This window comes from Chiloscyllium plagiosum, chromosome 12, assembly GCF_004010195.1.
Source record: "Chiloscyllium plagiosum isolate BGI_BamShark_2017 chromosome 12, ASM401019v2, whole genome shotgun sequence".
NCBI classification, from domain to species: Eukaryota; Metazoa; Chordata; class Chondrichthyes; order Orectolobiformes; family Hemiscylliidae; genus Chiloscyllium; species Chiloscyllium plagiosum.
The window spans coordinates 19,558,165-19,580,833 of record NC_057721.1 but is presented as its reverse complement, the minus strand read 5'-3'; the positions used below and the strand labels follow the sequence as shown (position 1 = coordinate 19,580,833).

General features: G+C 39.4%; 1 protein-coding gene across 4 annotated transcripts; it reads right to left on the bottom strand.

Moving 5' to 3' along the window:
- Nucleotides 1-429: 429 nt before the first annotated feature.
- b4galt4 (UDP-Gal:betaGlcNAc beta 1,4- galactosyltransferase, polypeptide 4) lies at nt 430-21,414 on the bottom strand. 4 transcript variants are annotated; one of them, XM_043700644.1, is made up of 7 exons: nt 21,015-21,414; nt 16,907-17,139; nt 15,282-15,469; nt 10,968-11,090; nt 4,985-5,089; nt 3,465-3,531; nt 430-649 (listed from the first exon to the last, which is right to left on the bottom strand). In XM_043700644.1, the coding sequence occupies exons 1-7, from the start codon at nt 21,274-21,276 to the stop codon at nt 602-604; spliced, it is 1,026 nt and encodes a 341-aa protein (XP_043556579.1). In that variant the 5' UTR covers nt 21,277-21,414; the 3' UTR covers nt 430-601. The 4 variants fall into 4 exon arrangements, with proteins under 4 accessions (XP_043556579.1, XP_043556578.1, XP_043556581.1 ...); XM_043700643.1 differs by having other exon boundaries at nt 430-3,531; XM_043700646.1 differs by lacking the exon at nt 3,465-3,531.
- Between the last annotated feature and the right edge of the window lie 1,255 nt (nt 21,415-22,669).

Sequence of the window (22,669 nt, the reverse complement as noted above, 5' to 3'; positions counted from 1 at the left end):
TGTCATAAGTAATCAAAATGACTACCAGGAAGAGCCACAAAAACGTGGAACTCAAAATCTTTGTCAGAGTACTGGGCAGTGGAAATGTTAGGTTTGTATATATCTGGTCAGAATGTATCTTTACAGATTCACAAACAAGTTGGAAGGGTGAAATAAGTCAAATGAATTGAAATAGGAGTTGCATACTAACAGTTATTCAAACACAAATTGTGGCTAAAAGCAGTTCAGATCCAAGAGAGAGGGCTATGTCTGACAAAATAGAGATTTCAATTTTATGGGCAAACAAAAAAAATCATCCCTTGGAGAAAATTTCTCCACAAAATTTAGGCCTAAACGGTTCAAACTCTTTATCCCATTTCTAAAAATTTGAGTCAAGAATTAAGGTGTCCTCTTAGGCATATAATGCCTATATTTAAAAATATCATAAAATATATTAAATATTTCATTTTATTTACAAATATATGTAAAACAATAAATGGATTTACATTGTATGGAACTTTGAATAGTCTTTAACATTTTCATTACGAAAGGAGGAATGTAGTAGCTCTCTCTTCCGGAGATCATTTGAGTATTTGTAAATTTCAAACCAGAAGAAAGCCTTTCAGTCGATACTTGACATTTTCAGGAAGCACACCATCTCTTTTCTGTCCTGCAAAAATATCAAAACATTCTAGAAATTCCCAAATAGTTACCAGAACGTTGGAGAAAGATCAGTGAAATTCTTCAGATGAATGTACAAGCATGGTTTCAGCTGAATGAAACAGCATTCAATTAGAAAAAAATAATTACTGTTGACTACCTTTACTTCCAATGTTGTCAAGCAAAATATAAACCAGAGATCATTTAATGGAGCAACAGGATGTATCTTGTGTTACTGGTAGGTGTTGCACTATTCTATCATATGGGAGCATCAATATTTCAATGAACAACTGAAGAAATATAGGTCCTTCATCACTCAAGCCCAGTTCTACAAGCCCACTTTGTAATTCATTGAACTACATGTCAGCAAGCTGTTATTATATGGCTTTAAGACTGCAACTTTGGTTAGTAAGCTTGGGGACTGCAATAAGAATCATCAGAGTCCAGTGCGATATTTATATATGTTAGCTACACTCTTGCATTGTCAAACTACATTTGCAGTTCAAGCTTTCCATCATAAAGGAAAGAAACACTTATGAACAAAATGACACTTTAAAAGGATTAATTGTGAAAGTAGTGTTCTGTTTCAGAAATGGTCAGAACATCTGCACCGGTGAAGGTAAGTGTTGGTGTTTCCACAATTGCAACTTCTTTGTATTTTTAAATAACTTTATGTCATTCAACTGGAGAGTTTGGCTTCAAACTGAAACTTCAGTAATTTAACATTGATAATCAGAACACAAAAACGTTATACAAGAACAGAGAATTCACTTGATCACATCTCTTATGCCCTGTAAATTTGAACTGATGGTAATCTGTGATAGCCAGATCAGTTTCAAATAAACTTGTTGGGCTATAACCTGGTGTCGTGTGACATCTGATTTTGTCCACCCCAGTCCAACAATGGCACCACAATCGTGAGGACCAGAGGAGTTGGATGACTGAAAATCATTTCTCTTTATTATCAGAGGTAGTACAAGAAAGATTGAGAGAGTAATTATTACCATCCAAGTATTTGGTCCCTTTTTAATCCCAGCGAGTTTATATAAGTTTTGTAATCAAACAAAAAATTTTTTAAACAAAAATGTCTGGAATACAAAGGTATCACAACAAGATATTGCCCAGTGATTAGAATGGCAAATGCTCACATTTCAACTATAAAGTTAGAACTTGGAATCTTCATTTTTTAAAAATATTCATTCATGAGAAATGGGTGCCATTGGCTATGTCAACATTTATTGCTCATCCTTAAACTGTTAAGATAAAACAGTTAAGAGTTAATCACACTGCTGTGGATTTGGAGTCACATGTAGGCTAGAACAGGTGAGGACAAAGTTTCCCTTCCCAAGAGGACATCAGTGAAACAGGTGGGATTTCATGACAATCCACATGGTCACCATTTGACTAGCATTTTTTATTTGAGAATTTTATTGAAGTTAATTCAAATTTTACCATCTGCCACGGTGGTATTCAAACCTAATGTCCACAGAAGTATTAACCTGGAGTTTTGAATTACTAGTCCAGTGAAGTAATTGTGGCACCACTGTGGCACCACTTCCTCTGAAGGGAGCCACTGAAGGATGTACCAATTATAAGCAATGATTTATAGATATTTTCTAGCCAACCTTCTCAGAGATGGTATTACACACCTCTGGAGCAGGTGAGATTTGAAACTGGGCCTCCTGGCCCATAAATGGAAATGCTACTACTGTGCCACAACAGCCCTTAGCAGTCATTAGTGGTATTTGTCAGATTATCACATCCAAGATGCTGATGAACTGTGTCAGCTGTGACTCAGTGGTTAGCACTTACATCTGAGTCACAAGGTACTAGCTTCAAGTCTCAACAACAACAACAAAAGGCTGACACACCCATGCAGTACTGAGGCGGCAGTGTGCCATCACATGTGTCATCTTTGCAATAAGATGTTAAACTAAAGCAGCAACTGCCTGCTTGGATATATGTAAAAGCTTCCATAGCTTTATTTTGAAGAGAAAGAGAGGAGTGGTCTCTGGTTTCCAGATGAATATTTATCCCTCAGTCAATATCTCAGACACAAAGAAAACCAAGTCATGATCACATTGTTGCATGTGGAAGTTTACTGTGTGCGTACACACACTGGCTGCTCTGTTTCCCACACTTCAACAGCAATTGCACTTCAGAAAGTTGGCTGTAAAGTTATCCAATGGGTGTGAAAAGGATAATATAAACAAGGTTTTTTGGCTTTCTGATGATGCAACAAAGTATCAATTGTTGTCTTCGCAACAGGAATGTTATGATTCTTCCAAGTCTCAAACTTCAATAAAATTGCTAAAAATACTTAAAACTATATAAATCTTCTCAGATAATAGGTAGGCGAGCCAATCTCAAAATCCATCAAAAATCTATTGTTGAACTTGAACAGGTGAAGTGATTCCCCTGGTGCTTTTGGGTGGCAAGGTGCATGGTTTTGAGCCAAGAACTCTCAACACCCAAATTAAATTTCCAAAGGAATATTGTACCATCCATTTCTATTTACCACATACGCCTAACTCTTGTACTAATTGTCAAGAAAATGGTTCAACTTACATTGTCTGTGTTTCATTTCCCTTTATATCCAGGCAACATATAAAATGTCACATATTTATACAGTGACAAAGCAATGCAACCTTAAATTTATTCATCCAGCCCAAAAAGGAGAACCTGTACAACAGCTGCCGATCACTTGTAAGTCACTTGTGAAAGCAGGGATGCTGCATTTAGACAGCAACTTCAAGATTGTGGCGAGGATCACCAATGTCCACAGTAATGTTAATATATAAGGGTTTATGTTGTATTGTTAGCACCTTGTAGGAGCAGGAATTCAAACCATCTTTACTCCAAACTTGTGGAACTTTCTTTAGTAGTGCCATCCTATGAAGGTGAACAGAGGATGAGAACTGTTAATGTTCAATTACATAAGAAACAAACGTATTGAAATCTTTACTGCAAAGAGTTGTTGAGGCTGGGTTAAGTAAAAGCAAGGCTGAGATAGACAGATTTTTAAATCAGTAAGGAATAGAGTTATGGTATGAAAGAGGAGTTGAGGACTATCATTTAGTCATGAACTCACTATATGATAGAACAGACTCAATACTTCGAATGGCATATTTCTTCCCCTATGTTTTATGATCTCATGTTTACTGAGCAAGCACAGAACCAGAACATTAAAATATATCTACTTGGAGCTAGCTGGGGGATAGGGGTAGAGTTAAAAATCAATCAACAACAGTAATTCCAAACAACACAGGAAGAAATTGTTTAGAGAATGCCTGACGCATGCAGAGAAGACAAGGATATTAGAAATACAGGGACAGCTTTAATCAGAAGGTTGCTACATTGGCGGTACCAGAGCATGAGAAGGACAAACCAGACTTTCTTGCTCTGGCTTTTCTTTTGCTCAGCACTTTTCAATATTTTTTCAATTTTTATATTATATTTAGGAAGCAGCTCAAACTTGGGAAAAAATCCTTTGATAAGAAGAATGCGAGATGAATTTTTATAAAACCTCTAACCGATTAATTCGTCCTATCATTGTAGTACTCTGGTAGAAATTAAAAGAGCTTAGTAAGAAAAACTACCAACATTTATGGCGGTTCAGTGGAATTCAAATGTACATTTCTCCAAAAAAAAACACACAGCAAGGAGAGGAGGCATGAAACTGAGCTATACAAGTGATAATGTTTACTGCTGTAAATCTGCATCACTTACACCTGAACTGATTTTGAAAAATTGTTAGATTGAGAATGAGACTAAAGCTAATACACTAATGCAGTTTTCTTGATGATCTGTTTTTAAACTTTAGTTTAAATGATTTACCTTTTCTGTGTTTCACCTTCAGGCAAATAGTTTGGGAACGGTATGAAGCCTTGGTGAGATTCTTTTCCAAGAAAAAAACTCCGTCATTCCAATATAATTTATAAAGTAAAATTAAATGAAAGGTTTCAAATGGATACAGATGAACATACAGGCAAATTTAAATTTGCTGCCAAAATGTTTTAATTTCATGATTTATGCATCCTGTGTTCAAAAAAGGTAAGCATGTCAGGGCCTGAGGCAAAATAAAACTATGTACTCCTATAAACCAAATTATAAGTGAATTAAGAGCACCATATATATATCATGCAACTCACTGGTGTTGTGCACCAACAATTCTAGGAGACAGTGAGGTCTGCAGATGCTGGATTCCAGTAAATTTTAAGCTTTGAAAACGTGATTATATTGGGACCAACACAACTTAGATCCAAGATCAGATTATTATTTTATAAAATAAAAGTAAAAGCAGGATTGGCCAATGCCCATTGATAGAGGTTTCTCCCCAACTCACCTCTCCGGGTTGACTTCATTTCCATGGTCCCTTGTGTGGAAAGTCATTGTGTATCGGGCAACTTCAAGAGAGGGGCGGACAATCTTCATTTTCTGCAGTTGAACTCTGCAAAAAATAAATAAATAAATAAATAAATATATAAAATTGGTTAGAAACACAAAGCACTTGGGGCATGACAAACAAATCTGCACTTCTGAAGGTAGTACTTCATTCTTTTCTATATTTGGAATAAATACGTGTCAATCCATAACAGTAAATCAGGCTAATTATTTTACAATACAGTTTACAGGTTAGGTACCACTGCGAGCACGTCTGGGCACCACACCTTAGGAAGGATATATTGGCCTTGGAGGGAGTGCAATGTATGTTTACAAGAATTATATCTGGACTTCAGGGGTTAAGTTATGAGCAAAGATTATACAAATTAGGTTTGCATTCTATAGAATTTAGGAGGTTAGGAGGTAATTTGATTGAAGTCTTCAAGATGTTGGCAGGAACAGACAGGGAGGATGAAGATACTACTTCCAATGGTTGGGGATCCTAGATCAAGGGGACATGGTCTGAAAATTAGGACCAGACCATTCAGCAGAGACATAAGGAAGCACTTCTACACACAATAATGGTAGATATTTGGAATTCTCTTCCATAAAGTAATAGTAAAGTTAGATGACATAGGATCCAGGGAGAGCTTGCCAATTGGATACAAAATTGGATTTATGGTAGGAGACAGCGGATGGTAGTGAAAACTGATATTTGAACTGGAGGCCTGTGACCAGCAATGTTCCATAGGGTTGGAAAACAGAAAGACCGAGGGGTTCAGGTATATGTTTCTTTGAAATTTGTGCCACAGATAGACAGAGTGGTTAAGGCAGCATTTAGCATGCTTGCCCTTCATTGCTCAGACATTTGAGCATAGGAGTGAGGACATTATGTTGAGTTTGTAGAGGAGGCCTCTCCTGGAGGACTGTGTGCAGTTCTGGTCGCCCTGTTTTAGGAAGGATATTATTAAACTGTAGAGGGTTCACAGAAGATTTACCAAGATGTTGCAGCGAATGGACAGTTTGAGTTATTAAAAACAAATAGGCTGGAACCTTTTTCACTGCAGCATAGGAGGTTGAGGGGTGACCTAATAGAGGAATATAAAATTATGAAAGGCATAGATAAGGTGAATAGCAAACCACTTTTCCCCGAAGGTGAGGGGGTTCAAAACCACGGGGCACATTCATAAGTTTAGAGGAGAAATATTTGAAAAGGATATGAAGGGCAACTTCTTTTATACAGAGCTCACGTGTGGAATGAACTGTCAGAGGAAGTGGTGGATGCAGATTCAGTTAGAACATTTAAAAGATATTTGGATAAATTCATGACTAGGCAAGGTTTGGAGGGATATGAGCCAAATGCAGGTAGGTGGGACTAGTTCAGTTTCAGAACATGGCTGGTGTGGACTTGTTGGACCAAAGGGTCTGTTTCCATGTTGCAAAACTCTATGACAAACAGCAGTTGATGCCAGATCAATTGAGAGTCTTAAATCTGAGATAGGGTTTTTTTGTGTTAATCAAAGATATTAAGGGATTATGGCCCAAAGCAGATGTATGGAGTTAAGCCACAGATCAGTCATAATCTCACTGAATGGTAGAATAGGCTTGAGCGGCAGAATGGCCTCCTGTTCCAAAATAATATGACCAATTTCTTTTCTCTTTGACTGATCCACAGCCTTCCTGGATTGCGTGCTATAACTGTGAATTAATATAGTATTAAATCACCACAATATTGTCTAGGATCACTTCAAACCGCCACACTGGAAGATATGGTTGGAAATTTTGTAGAAAACTAAGCATTACTTTTGCACTACCCTAAATATAGCAGCTGCAAGTTAATTCTCCAGTGGAGATAAAGTACTTGGAGTATTAATATCTTAGTTGAGTGTACTTTTGGTAAGATGCTATTTTCTGGTTGAAGATAATAAAATGCACCATCATACAAAATGCTCAAATTTCTAGGAAATCTAAAAAAAGCTAAGTAACTGAGTTCAGGAACTATTCTAATTCAATTATTCTGAAGGGTGACTGAACTCAAAAGGTTAAGTCTGTTTTTTTCCTTTCATGGATGCTGCCAGGCTTGCTGAGTTCCTCCAGCACTTTCCAACCAACTTTGACCCTTTTAGTATCTTTCATATGTTTCTCTGTATGGTTACCACTTATTGGCATGTCCTACTCAACTCATAGCCCCCATGTTGACCATGTGGGAAGAGCTGTATTTTCAATCTCAGCCAACAACCTCCATGCAGCCTGGAGATCCCTCACAGTTTGTAATTTGTTTTGCACAGTGGCACTCTTCTTTATTGCACCTCCCTGAGCCAAGGCACCTTTGACCTGATTGCCCACCTTCTGGATACCTATGGGAACACAGGCCTACTTCCTGAAGTGCACACTGGAAATGCAACAGACTCAGCCAAACCAGTCCAAGATGTTGCTCATGCTCCACGGGGGCTTCCCACCATCATTCCTCATCTAAATCTATCGCATCCTTCCATTTCCTTCTCTTTGCTTTGCTTGCGGAGTCTTCCGTTAGTAGCATCTGAACCGTTGTTATGATCTTGATAGAGACCAGTAATGTTTTTAGTTAATGTTTTTCTTTGGGAACCCAAAACCCAGGTATTCACCAAAACAACAAAGCCAAAGATTAGCAATTTAAAGCAGAATTATTTTACCACACAAACACTAATAGCTTTACTCTATCATACCTACCTTTTATTAAAATTATAATGAACACTGTTACTTATTCTTGCGGCTGAACTTCTCAATTCAAAATTTTCCTCCACACCCATTTGACTCAGGTCAAACACTCATTTGAAGTTCAGAGACTAACCACTTGGATCTGAGCACTGTTTCAAAGATACATATATAGGTCAAGATTTCATGGATCATTAGACCATTAGGAATAACAGGAGCGGGCTGTTTGACCCCTCCAGTCTGCTCCACCATTCATTAGGATATTCCCAGCTACCAATCCTCACATCCACTTCCCTCCCTTTTGCCTGAAACCCTTGATTTCCCTACTAACCAATAATGTATCTCTGCCTTAAATTTACACAAGGACTATTCCCCATCAGTTCTCTGTGACAAGGAGTTCCAAAGACACTCAATCCTCCGAAGGAAGGAATTCCTCATTCGGTATTAAACTGATGCCCCTTTATTCCGAGTTCATGCCCTCTGGTCCTAGACTCTCCCATTGGGGGTGGGGGTGGGGAAACATCCTCTCGGCATTTAACCTGTCCAGCCCCTTAACATTCAAGTGAGATCACCTCTCATTCTTCTATAGCCCAGCGAGTAGAGTCTCAGCCTGTTTAGCTTTTGCTCACAAGACAATCCCTCCATACCAGGAATAATCTTAGTGAAGCTTCTCTGAACTGCTTTCAATGAAATGACATTGTTCCTTAAATAAGGGAACAAAAACTATTCACTGTACTCCAGATGTGGTCTCACCAGCCCCTTTCCATTCCTCCAGTACTTAGACATAGGAGCAGAATTAGGACATTCGGTCCACTGAGTCTGCTCTGCCGTTCAATCATGGCTGAAATGTTTCTCTACACTGTTCTCCTGTCCTCTCCTCATAATTCTTATTCCCCTTATCAATCACAAACTTACCTATCTCCTGTGTTAAATTCCAGAATCCAAGGATTTTTGGAAAATTACAAACAATGCATCCACTATCTCTGTTGGTCTTTGGATGCAAGCCATCAGGGCCAGGGGTCTTATCTGTCTTTAGTTGCATTAGTTTATCTAATACCACTTTTCTACTGTCCTTGCATTTACACCCAATAAGGCTTTCCCTTCAAACCTCCTTCCGCCATTCCACAGTTGCAGACTCCAAAATTCAACATATTGACATTGTTAACTCGAAAGAGCAAGCACCTCGAATGTTTAGCTCTGGAGACTTGCATCTACACTCTCTCTAATCAATTTAACTATTCCAGGAGTCCTTCAGTTAACTAGGGTTTAACAAACCCTGAACAGAATTTAATCCTGGTTGACAATGATGGTCAGTCCAGCTAGCTTGTTCTAAACTAAACCCAAACTGCTTGAACCCAGTACCGCAGTCTGATACTTACTCAACCTTACAACCATTGGCCCTTGTTATTTTGTTTACTTTTTGGACAGCTTGGTTACAAATGTAAAAGTTATTTACAAAGCTATTCACAATCTAACATTCTCCTGGGATTTGGAAGCTTGCAGTCTACCCACACATTGGCACAGATGCTTCTGCCATTGTGCACCTTGTATCTTCTTCCCAATGGGGAAAAAAAACAGGCACCACTTTAATCTTCAAACCAACCAGGCTTATGGTCAGCAGAATTCAGAACTGAATGTCAAGACCCCTTCATACCTCAATTTTTACCCATAGATTAAAAACACAATCTCAAAACATAACCATGTTATAAAACTAATTTTTGGTAAAATTAAAGAGGCACAGAACATTAAATTGATTTTGATTTGTCAATGAGCAAGAACTTTTGCAAGGCTAAATCCTTTACCAATAGCATCCACAACTTATACAGAGTTGTGTTTATTTAACCAATGCAAGGCAAAGAAAGTGAGTTGAACTCAATGTTGAGTCAGAAGGCTAGATAGTGGCGAAAAAGCAGAAAGCTTCCTCATTTCTCTCTTAACCAACACCACTAAAATACATTATGTGGTCACTTATTGCATTTGCTATTTGCAAAAATGGTCGACTGCATTTTTATAAAACATAAAACAGAGTAAATTGCTTTGCAATATAAATGCAATATTAATATAAATGAAAGTTTTTTTTCATTGATGAAATCCTGTATTTAATGTCAATAACAGATTAGTGTTTCACTAGTTTCACAAAGATTCTGCTACATGGCAGATGCGCCATATGAAACTCAACTCATCTGCATGAAACTGCTTTGCCTTGTAGACTTCAAGTGCTATACAAATTGGAGTTATTTTGAATAATTAAGTTTTAAGAATTGAAAACTGGAGGAGGGGTCTAGCAGAAATTAGCAGTGCTAAATTCTAAGCGATCAATTAAATGTGTTATTCCAGCACGACACTCTCGATTTGATGGCATTGCCATCAATGAGTCTTCTAATATCAACATCCTTGGATTACTATTGACCAGAAACTCAACTGGACAGGCCATATAAATAGTGTTTACAAGAGCAGGTCAGAGGCTAGGAATCTTACAAGTAATTCACATCCAGACTTCCAAAAACCTGTTCACCATCTACAAGTCTCGAGTCAGGAGTGTGATGGAATACTCCCCAGTTGCCTGGAGGGATGCAGCTCCAACAACACTCAATAAACTTGACACCACCTAGGACAAAGCAGCCGCTTGATTGTTTATAGATGTGGTGCCATTCACTCCATACACCACCAACACTCAGTAGCAGCAGTGTCGACCCTCTACAAGGTACACTGCAGAAATTCATCAAAGATTCTTAAACTGTATCTTCCAAACCAACAAGCACTTCCATCTAGAAGGGCAAGGGCAGCAGATACATGGGAACCTCCCTTCCATCCCCTCAAAGCCATTCGCCAGCATGACTTTGAAACAGATCACCATTCCTTCAGTGTTCCTGCATTAAAATCCTGGAATTCACTCCCTTAAGGCATTGTGGGTCAACCTACAGTACATGAACTTCAGCGATTCAAGACAACTCACCACCACCTTTGCAAGGGCAACTAGGGATCAGCAATAAATGCTGGTCCAGCCAACAGCACCCACATCCCATGTGCAAACAGATAACACTCAGATCGCAACCTCTTTAATATTACAAACCCTCTCATTTTAGATACCTGATGAGATCTGAACATAATAGGTGGAGAACAGCTAACATAACCAAGCTAAGAGAATGTTCCTGACTGAACGTGACCCAAGAACGATCTGATGTGGGAATTATCAAAATACTGGAACCGTTGCCATGCTCTCGTCAAATGTATATTATGCACTGACTTACCTTATGCGAAGGTCATCATCCTCACCACCCCATCCCCAATAACGATTGGAAAATCCATTGACTCGAGTGAATTGCTGCTTGGTCATTGCGGTCGCTCCACCAAAGTACATTTTGTAACGCAACCTTGCGTTTGGAAAAATAATAGCAATTTGTAAATGTTATTTTATTGTGCATGTTATATTCTTGCAAGGAGATCATTCAGCTCAACTGCATATTAGAAATCTATAGATCAAGTGCAGAAATAACATGGGCATAATAGGTTGCAAAGAGAGAACTACCTCCCCAGTATCAGCTCGATGTTGAGAGTTGTTGCCAGATGATCACAATGATTATCCTCAGGTTATAACAAGTGTAATAAGAATAGTCTCTCAACATCATTCTCCTGCCTTCGCCCTGTAACTCTTGATCCCCTCTCTGATCAAAAACCTGTCTTGCTTGAGTACACTCAACAACTTGGCCTCCACAGCCTTCTGCATCAATAAGTTCCAAAAATTAACCACCCTCTGGCTGAAGAAACTCCTTTGCGTCTCAGTTTGAAAGAGTTATCCCTTCAGTGAGGCTCTGGACCCCCTTAGGTCTTCTACTCTTAGATAGGAGGCCTAAGCCTCTCACAGTATTCCAATGCAGTCTGACCAGAGCCCTACACAGCCTTAACAATGCTTTCCTGCTCTTGTATTCTGGCCCTTGTGAAATGAAAACAAACACTGCATTGCATTCCTAACTGCCAACTGAACCTGCATGTTAAGAGAACCCTGAACTTGGACTCCTACATTCCTTGGTGCTCAAGACTTCCAAAGACCTTCCCCATTTCTATGACTCGATTCTTCCTACCAAAATGCATAACTTCACACTTTCCCACATTGTATTCCATCTGCCACTACTTGTCCACTCTCCTAGCCTGTCTAAGCTGTTAAGCATCTCCCCGCTTTCCTCAACAATACCAGTCCATCCACCTATCCTTGCATCACCTGCAAATGTTGCAACAATGCTCTCAGTTTCTTCATCCAGATTGTTAATGTATAACAAATAGTTGTCGTCCCAATACTGACCCCTACGGAACTCCACTAGTCACCTCCTGCCATCTCTACATTCTGCCTTCTGCCAGTCAACCAATCCTTTAACCATGCCAGTGCCCTTCCCCTAACACCGTGGACTCATTAGCAGCCTCCTGTGTGGCACCTTGTCAAAGGTCTTCTGGAAACCCAACTGATTACGTCTATTGGCTCTCCTTTGATAACTTACTCATTATTTCCTCAAAGAATTTGAATAGATTTATCAGACATGACCTCCCCTGGACAAAGCTGTGCTGACTATGCCCTTTTAACCATGTATTTTTAAGTACTCCACAATCTCATCCTTAAATTGGACTCTTAAAATCTTACCAATGAAGAAGGTCAGATAAGCAGCCTATAATTTCCCATCTTCTGCCTCCTTCCCTTCTAAAAAATAGGGTGTTACTTTAGCCATTTTCCAGTCCTCTGGCACCCTCCCTGATTTCAGTGATTCTTGAAAGATCCCCACTAAGGCCTTCATAATCTCCTCAGCTATTTTCTTCAAAACTCTGGGGTGTAGCCCTTCTGGTCCAAGTGATTTATCCACGTTCAGACCTTTCTGCTTTTTCACCATGAAAATGCAAAGTACCTATTCAGGTCCTCCCCCATTTCTTTGTTCCAACAGTTAGAAGAGTAAGACAAAAATCTATCCTTCTGTAGTTTATCTCTTCTCAATCAATTTCCAATATGCCTTAGATATCCCATCCACTGTGGGATCAGCTGCTAAAGATGGCCTGTTTGTTAAAAAGCCATGTTATACGAAGAAATATTTCTCAATTTACCTGTTGGAAACCTTCAAGTAAGTTTTTTTCAAAAGCCAAAAGCTAGGCTCCAGTCTCAGAGCCAAAGATGGCTGTACAGTTGTATCATTATATATTCGACATTACAATAGCAAACAGGTCAAGGAGACTCTTCCAGATGCTGGGAGCAGAGAGGAGTGCAGCACATCCCAGCTCCCAGAAGCCAAGAGCAGCAACACCTTCGAAGATGAGCCAACAAGGATCAAGAGTATTTTCGTATGGAGGGTGGATGGAGGAAGGATGACTTTTATTGCAATTACTCAACGCGCGAAGTTTATGTACAAATTTGATGAGGAAAGTAGAGCGTTGAAAACAAAATAGGAAAACGTAAGATTGCCTGCTTTGGCAGAAATAACAGAAAAACAGAATATTCACTGAAACGGCATGCCATTTAAACTGAAATGCTGCAGTGCAGAGGGATCTGTTGTAAAGGCAGGTTGGTGCTTTAGGCAAAAAGGAAGGAGTACAAACGGATATTTTACTACAGCTGTAAAAGGAACTGGTGAGCCCACACCTGGATGACTGTGTACAGTTTTGGTTTCATTTCTTAAAGGAGAGAAATAACATTGAAGTTTCAGTGGACTGATGAAAGGCCAGTCTCATGAGAAGATTGGGCCTACACTCATTGGTGTTCTGAAGGAAGAAAAGTTAGTTTATGAAGCAAAGATTTTGAAAGGATTGATTGTACAAGTATTGCTCTCTTTCTGAGGAAATCTGGAAAGAGGGATCTCCTATTAACAATGGAGACAGCATACATTTCTTCTCTCAGTATTGTCGGTCTTTGGAGGTCGCATTCACAGAAGCAATGGAGACTGCTTCATTGACTACTGTCAAAGCAGAGTGGAGAGGTTTTTGACATACATGGGAGTCAAATGTTTGGGAGTAGTGGACTTAAGGTTGCAACCAGGTCAGTCACAATCAACGGGCTTGGAGATGCAGTAAGATGGAATGAGGGAGATGTGGAGAAGGTAGAGGGAGGCATGTGAAAAGAGAAAGTGTGTGCGAATGAGGAGAAAAGAAAAAATGCCTTTCTGGTTGAAGTTTGTAGAATGCGATACAGGAGCTGTAGAGTGATGGGGCAGATGGAAAAGGACGGACTCTCAAATGAAGAGGAATTTTCCCTCTTGTTGCTGACTGCCACTGAACTCTGGCATTTCAGTCTTATCCAGTGACGCTACTTACTACCAAACTTGGGCTGTTACACTGGGGACCCCTCTGCTAGTGGGGGCTTATGGATGGCAGTGGAGAAAGAATGTCTACCTTCACCCCCTTACATTAACCAGAGACACAGGGAATTGTTTATTTGCTTATCTCTTGCTGATGTCAAGCTTCTGGGAAGAACACATGATGAGCTAGAGAAGGTACAAGTGAAAACAGAGATACAACTCACTGTAGGTGATGTGCCCTGGTTTAAACATTCTGACAGTCCACACTTGGCATGCCATTTAAACTGAAATTATACTGAACGCAGCTGATCATCTTTACAACCAAACAATATCAGAGAGTTAACATGGTTGGGGCAGCGTACCAAGGAGCACATGAGGGATTGCCCCCATCCAAGAGGCCCAGCAATTAAAAACAAAGCCTTATCTAGTTAGTTAGGATTTTTCCCACTCATTTCGGAGTTGGTTCCAACTAAGTTTCAAGATGGAGGAATAGTATGATTCCTCAGCCAGAGATCCTCTGCTCCATCCATTTCATTTCCTTTCGTATTTTTTTCTTCTTCTTTCTTCTTGCTTCCTGCCCTTGAGCTTACAGTGAAATCATCACAGACTCCCAGTCTCAAGAACCTCAAAGTGACACCCAGCGCAATCTGGAGACTAGGTGTTGGCAGGACTGCTATTCTGAACTTTTATTTCTTCACTTTTCTAACTTATTCCCATGATTTTGTACTTTCGTCCCCAAGGTGACACAAAGGTCTGTAATGCTGAAGGTTTTATTTCTTTATTTTTATTGTTTTTCCAAAGATTTTGTCCCCAAGATTCTGTACCTAGGTACCTTTATATCTAAGCTGGCGCCATAAGTGGTGACTTGTAAACTTTTCACTGTACTCGTGCGAGTACGCCTGACAATCAACATAACTCTAACTATGCTGGCCTTGCCTGCAATTCTTTCTATCTTGCCTCCAATACATCCTAACGGATTTGATGCCCCAATCATGATCAACAACAAGCTACGTTCTGGAAAATGGGAAGTTAATGACTTAAATATTTCCAACCACTCCCATAACTTCAAATGCAAGTGTGTGTGTGGAGGAAGTGCTCTTTTACGATTTCATTCTCTTGCTTGATAAATCAGAGTTGGAAAATTAACTCTGGCAGAGTGCTCTAAATTTTGCCTTTTTTTTAAGCTGTGGTTTCTCCAAGTCAACACACTAGCCTGTTGGGATTATTGTACATAACAACGATGTGACACACCTTTCAAACTACACGTCAAAAATCACCTTCAACTATGGCACCTACCTGTATCCAGTAGAATTCCGGCCTACAACAAGGTGTTTTGGTTCATGATCACAATGGTACAGATTGAAGTCATTTTCTGGTACAAGATCAACATCATGGAAAATGAAACAATCCCATGGGTATTCCTTCAGTGCTTCCAAGAAGCCCACATTCAACAGCTTTGCTCGATTAAACACCCCATTACCAGCCTGAATGAAGAAAAGGTTTCTGTCAGCCAGGTTATTTCAGGAAAGGTACATTAAAAATGCATAAAAACTTCCAATTTTCCCACTAATTACACAGAAAGCATCTTACCTCCTTTCAATATTGCAAGATTGATATTGAGCTGCCTCAACAATACACACTGAGCTTTATTATATCATTTATAAAAAGCTGAATTTGAGCAGTAGACTTACTGCAGCTCAAAATACTCCATTATATATTTTACTTCTAAGTGGCTACATTATTACTTCACCTTGAATTAAATACAATGAACCCACATCACTGTTAACTGGCGCAGTACTCTTGAAAAATTTTCCATTGAAACGTTGTTAGCGTGTCCAGCGGAGATTCACAAGGATGATCCCTGGAATGGTAGGCCTAACGTACGATGAACAGCTAGGGATCCTGGGATCGTATTCATTAGAGTTTAGAAGGTTGAGGGGAGATCTAATAGAAACTTACAAGATAATTCATGGCTTAGGAAGGGTGGACACTGGGAAGTAATTTCTGTTAGTCGGGGAGACTAGGACCCGTGGGCACAGACTTAAGATTAGGGGGAGTCAATTTAGAACGGAAATGAGGAAATGACAGCGTGGTGAGCCTGTGGAATTCATTGCCATGGAGCACAGTGGAGGCCGGGATGTGAAATGCCTTCAAAGCAGAGATTGATCATTTCTTGCGCGATCAAGAACTTAAGGGATGCGGGGAGAGTGCGGGTAAGTGGAGTTGAAATGCCCATCAGCCATGATTAAATGGCAAAGTGGACTCGATGGGCTGAATGGCCTTACTTCCACTCCTATGGTCTTATGGATATAAAGGAACTTTAAAGTAACAAATGTAGAAGAAGATGATTGGAATATGAACTACTCTAATAACTGATAAGTTGCCAAGGTCCATAGAGAAGAAGTTGATCTTCCAGAAAGCAAAAGAAAAGAGCAAATGTGCAAGAGAAAGACAGCAATGACAACGATGAAATGTTTTGTGTGAATTCTCTTACTTGGAAGCAAATAAACCTGTTGGACTATAACCTGATTTTTAACTTTATAACAGAAGTGGAAGAGGATAAAGAGGAAGACTGAAAGAAATAAAAAACAAAAATGGGTAACAAAATAGTGCAAATTTAAGCAGAGATAGGGCAGAGATACAGAACACACGAATCGAAAAAAAGCACATATGCAGATGCCCCTCAATTCCAGAAATGTAGAAACAAACAGACAAGAGAAAGAGATAGAGAAGGTAACAAAGATAAGCAAAACTCTTGTTTAGTTTTGGTTAGCAACTAATTTACTAGCAATAACAAAACATTTACGCATTCAGTGTCCAAGCATACTTTATGCTAGTATTAAATTATGTAGATAAAATTGGTGCATAAATACAAGACGATCAGAATTCAGCTTCCTCTGTATCCCTGGGTAATCCAGTACCTGATTAATAATATATATCCCATAATCCAGAAGCTGCCGCTGTAGAAATGGATGTAAATGCTCAAGTAAGTACAGGAGATGTCTTTCCCGGTTCCTGTACGGAATCAGTATAGCCACACGCTGAAGAGCCTGACATTCTTGCGGTTTGCACCTCCCTTCTTTCACTTTTGGGTTTCTTCTCTGAACTTCTTCAAAGGTTAATTGTGCATCAAATTTTAATGTTGTTGCACCACCTTAAAAAAAACGGAATCAAGACAAGGAACATTGTTTTTGATAGTAATCATAGCTTCTTTAACATTCCACCTTAATAAAATTAAGCAGTAATTGTTCTCAAATTTTATTAGAAACAATTGCAGCCATGCAACACACTCTTGGAAGGTCAAATGTTGTGCTTCTCACACTTCATAATTTCAAAACTATCTTTTCCTTTTAATGCTAAGATTTGGAACATCTGCAGGCATTCCATTTACATGAATTCTGGCTTACATCATTAGAACAATTGGGAATCTACACAGGAACTGGAGTAGATTATGCAGCCATCTGAACCTATTCCAATTAGATTAATGCCTGATCTGTAACTCAATCCACTTAATGACATTTGATCATAACCCCAGATATCCTCATCTAATAAAAATTGATTATTAGTACAGAACTTGAACATTGTTTAAAAGAAAAATATGTTACCAAAGCTTTTCAGAACAAAAGCCAAAGAACTGAATCTCATCCACCCCAAGCTATAGCACCACAAACCTTGTACACCCTCTGCGCTGATTTGGTACATCTCCCCACCTGTGCACACAGCAATAGCTGTGCCAACTACTTTCACCTCCTGCAACATCTGCCTCTTTCCTATTCTGAGTAAACAGCCCTAAATAGGGCAGAATGTCAAGATGGATGACATACTATCCACAATTCAGCTCCTCATCCATTATGAGACTCTGACTGCCCCAAGCAGGGCCTGGCCTGATATCAGAGCCTGTCCTTGACCTACTGTGTTGGGGACGTGAGTGAAGGCTATCTTCCTTAGACTTGACGGAGTCCTACTAACAACTACGACAGGCTTCAGGGCTTTCTGTCTGTGCTAAACATCAAGGCCAGACAGTAGTTATATGAGCTTGGTATCTCTGGGTCAAAGCATACAAAAACAGGCAATGCAAGGCTAAGACACTGTAGTTAAACAGTGAGAGTAAACACTAAGAGAACAAGTGAACAGCCCGAAATGTAGTCTGCTCCTGAACATGATCTGGGTGCAATCCCGAGTACACAGTGACATAACCATTGCTGTAATGCTACAGTAATCAGTAACGCCTGAAGTGCAGGAGCAGCCTGTAAATGAATCGGAGATGTGAGTTCAAGATAGGACGCTGACACACAGTAGCTGCCAATGTCCATGGACATAGTCTGTGTGTGTGGCTGGTGCCCACGAGTGTACTCTGAGATGTTGGTGCCTGGTTTTCCACATGGAGGTCATTTGATGCAAGTGGCGAGTTGATTCTGCAAGGAGTTTGTTTCATTGCCTTTCCTGCCAACACCTCCCTCCCAACCCCCAACATGCTGCCAGTGAAAAACATAACAAAATGGAGCAACTTGCTCCCAATGAGTCTTGCTGTACTTGTTGCTGGATTCTTCCTCACATCTCATTGCAGTCCAAGCCACCCAGAATGTCTCACACACCAATTTATACTAGAGCATAAAATAGAGCCGATTGGTTTGCAAGTTGCAATATTAGTACATAGGTCATATGCCCAGCAATTGAATCTCTCAGCCTTTGTATGTTCAAAATGGCCACTGCATAGACGTTACTCAACCAGTTAGCACTTGCAAAACCCAAAATAAAATGTCTACTGTTAGATACAATATGATGCTAAATTTGCAAGTGCTATCTAAGTTTGAGTGCTTATTGTTACTCAAAAAACTAATTTGAGTGAATTATGGGCTGGACTAATTGTCTTTTTGATTCTTGCTAGAACAGCCACACAGAGAATAGGTACCTGTACATGAATGCAAACAAAAGAAATTTGTGTAAGCCTTGTACCTTTTTTTAAAACCAGGGAGGAATCATTCTCCATTATGAGTAAAAATCCCCTTTCCCTCTCGTGTAACTTGTTGTGATTGTTGGAAATTTGGCATTCTTGCATTTGTCCTGATATGCGCAAAATGAAACACTTCCGTCACTTCAGTTCACTCTTTTGACCAATATAAAAATCTATCTCAAGAAGTCCAAGTGAACCAGCATCCACAGCTTTAAGTGGTATTGATGGGGAGGGGATGCAATGGAAAGAAATCCACTTTTTCACTATATAGTGTGTGAATTTACTCTCAATTGATGTGGTTCTCATTTTAGAATTCTGCCTGTTTGTTCTAGGGGAATAATTCAAAACAATCAAGTTTCTCAATATTGACTCTAACAATTCCTTTTATTTACTTAAAAAAAACTCAATTAAGCAACTCCCTCAACCTTCATGGCATTAGCTGTGACTAAGTGGGTAACACACCCACCTCAACAATGAAGATGACGAGGAACTATAACATGAAAGGACTTAATTGGTATATTTATATACTTCCTTTTGTGACCTGTAAAGGCAAACTTTTCTTAGTAGCAAACTATATGCCATAATGATTCATTCCTGGTTCATGAACTTCTCTTACTTCAACCTTACCTAGGGGAGAAAAAAAAAGTGATTCTTACCTCATGGAATTAATTTAGCAATCACTGAGAATATTAACTATCTCACAATGTTCATTGCTATAAATGAATCAGCATGAGTGGGCGTCACGGTGGCACAGTGGGCGGCACGGTGGCATGGTGGGTGGAACGGTGGCTAGCACTGCTGCCTCACAGCGCTGGAGACCCGGGTTCAATTCCTGCCTCAGGCGACTGACTGTGTGGAGTTTGCACGTTCTCCCCGTGCCTGCATGGGTTTCCTCCGGGTGCTCCGGTTTCCTCCCACAGCCCAAAGATGTGCAGGTCAGGTGAATTGGCCATGCTAAATTGCCCGTAGTGTTAGGTAAGGGGTAAATGTAGGGGTATGGGTGGGTTGCGCTTCGGCGAGTTGGTGTGGACTTGTTGGGCCGAAGGGCCTGTTTCCACACTGTAATGTAATCTAATCTAATCTAAAATTTTGCATTAAAGCTCTGAAAGTTCCAAAAACTTAAAGAACAAGCAAGCAACCTAACTTTTACATTTTTAAAAAAATCCATTCAAAGGGTGAGAGTGCCAGCAGCTAGGCTAACATTTAATGCCCATTCCTAACCACCCTAGAGGGAGAGTGGCAGCGAGCTGAGTTCTTGAGCTTCTGTGGTCTTTGAGATATAGGATGCCCACAATTTCTAGGATGTAGTCCCAGCAACACTGAAGATGATATATTTCCAAGTCAGGATGATGCATGGGTTGGAGGGGAACTTGCAGGAGGTCCATTTATTTGCTTCCCTTGTATTTCTAGATGGTATCGATCACAGGTTTTGAAGCTGCTGTTGAAGGAGTCTCTTTGGAGATGTTGCAGAGCATCTTGTGGTTAGTACACATTGCTGCCACTATGCATCAGTGGTGAAGGCAGCGAATGTTGAAGGTAGTGGATGGGATGCCAATCAAATTGGCTGCTTTGTCAAGCTTCTTGAGTGTTATTAGAGCTGTACTCATTCAGGCAAGTGAGGCATATTCCATTAAAGTGTTGTAGATGGTGGACAGACTTTGGGAGACCGGTCTCCCAAAGTTAATCCCTGCAATGTTCCGAGCCTCTGACCCTCAGAGTAGCTACAGTATTTATGTGTCTGATTCAGTTCAATGTCTCATCGATGGTTAAACCCCAATACGTCAATAATGGGGAATTTAGCGATATAATGCCATTGACATTCAAACAGCAATGGTTAGATATTCTCTTGTTGGACATGGTACACATTTATGTAAGCTTATATTTTCAAAAATACACACATTATACATATGCATCTTCTAAACCATCTTTTTGCTTGCCCTAGATATTAGGAACTAAAATGAATCCACAGCTAATGCTCGTCATCTGAACTTAAGTAAATACCACACAATGAATAAAGGTCACAAATACCTTCTTCCTCTACCAAATACTATATATTAAAATTTCCTAATACTTACGTAGGTAAGGTGATAGAAAAGCACACAGTGGAAGACTTGTTGGAGTTGGGGTCACTGGCTGTGGTTTTTGTGGACCTGTTGATACGATTTGAACTGTAGTCCATCGTTGCACTTTTTGTTCCAAGGGTTGTGGATTTACTTCCCACACGAGGTCCTGGATATTGTGAGTTACTATCCAAGTAAGAATAGAGCCAAGACTAACAATAATTAGCAGCAGCTTCAATCTTTGAGGAAAACTGTAAGTTCCAAATTTACAAGCCATAGTACAATGATCAAAGGTTAATGAAGGCAATAGCTTATTGACTAATGATGTGATTAGATTTGGCAGGAGACTGCGGGTTCACTGCCTCTTCATTTAGTTGTTTTCTTGCCCACAGCATACTTTGCACTGCTCGGGATCCAACCTGGAAGATAAAAGGAATATAGTAATCTATTGGCTCAATCCACATTCGTTAAACAAAACCTTAGATTGAAAGGAAACATATCTTTTGAAACTTGCAGTAATCAACAGAACTAATAAGGCTTTCTCAGTACCAGCACCAACTTTTGCTATTTATGTCAGAATTTAAGAGAAGGAACAAAGAATCACTGAATCATTTTTTTAATATATTTGAAAAAGAATCCTACATCTGTAGGGCCAAGTAAACAATCATATTCACGCATGCAGGTATTTCTTTCTTTTTCTAGTCATACTTTCTAGTAGCTCACTAGTCCTGCGATGAACAAAGTAGACTCTTACGACCTTTGAAGTAGGCTTTGTGGTTCTCCAGAAAACAGTCAACATTTTGTGATTCAAAAACTAAAAGCACCATTACATCACAGCCACTATGACAGTACAGTAAGAGAAATCAGAGGGTTGCATACAAAACAAAAACAACTTCTTAAAACCATGCCGTCACTTTCATATCACAGAATAAACAAGTAACTCGATCATTTTTCAAAGAAGTGTAAATCATATGGATGAATGCATACATTTGTCAGTACATCTTTCATGTTATTAGCCACTGCAGCCTCAAAACAAGGAAATCTTCCCATGAAGTGACCCTCAAACAATCTTGGTAATTCTCTCAACCCCATCATCTATAATCATTGTAATAGAGTGAAAATACTACATAAAAGCAAATGTCCCAATTGTATTCAAGTCTGAGTGACTTTCCATGTCACTCAAGCATCAATATATTGAGGTTTTGAAAAATGTCCTTCAACAAGTATATTTGTGGCTTGTTGCAGCTTGCAGAATCATGGGACTGCTCCAGCACTCTGTTTGTCACGCCCTGCTCTCTAAAGGAGCAATTTACCTTAAGCCATTCCTTCAACTTCTCCTCAATTCTGCACATGCTTTCTTTTCAGATAACAATTGAATTATCTCTTTAATGTCTTCATTGAACCCACATCTCATCACACTTTCAGGCAATGCATTTGAAATCCTGACAATCCGCTGTATATGATATAAAAGGTACATATATCATTTATTTGGGAATTTAGATTATAAGGTTAGGTAATATAGATTATGTAGCTTCAGTTCTATGAAAAAGTGTGTTTCTTTTTAAAGAGATCAAAGAGTTATAGGAACTGTCAATGAAGGACATAACATAAGTCACATAACATCTTGCAAATTAATTGTCTAGCTAGAAGTTTTTACCAAATTGAACTTG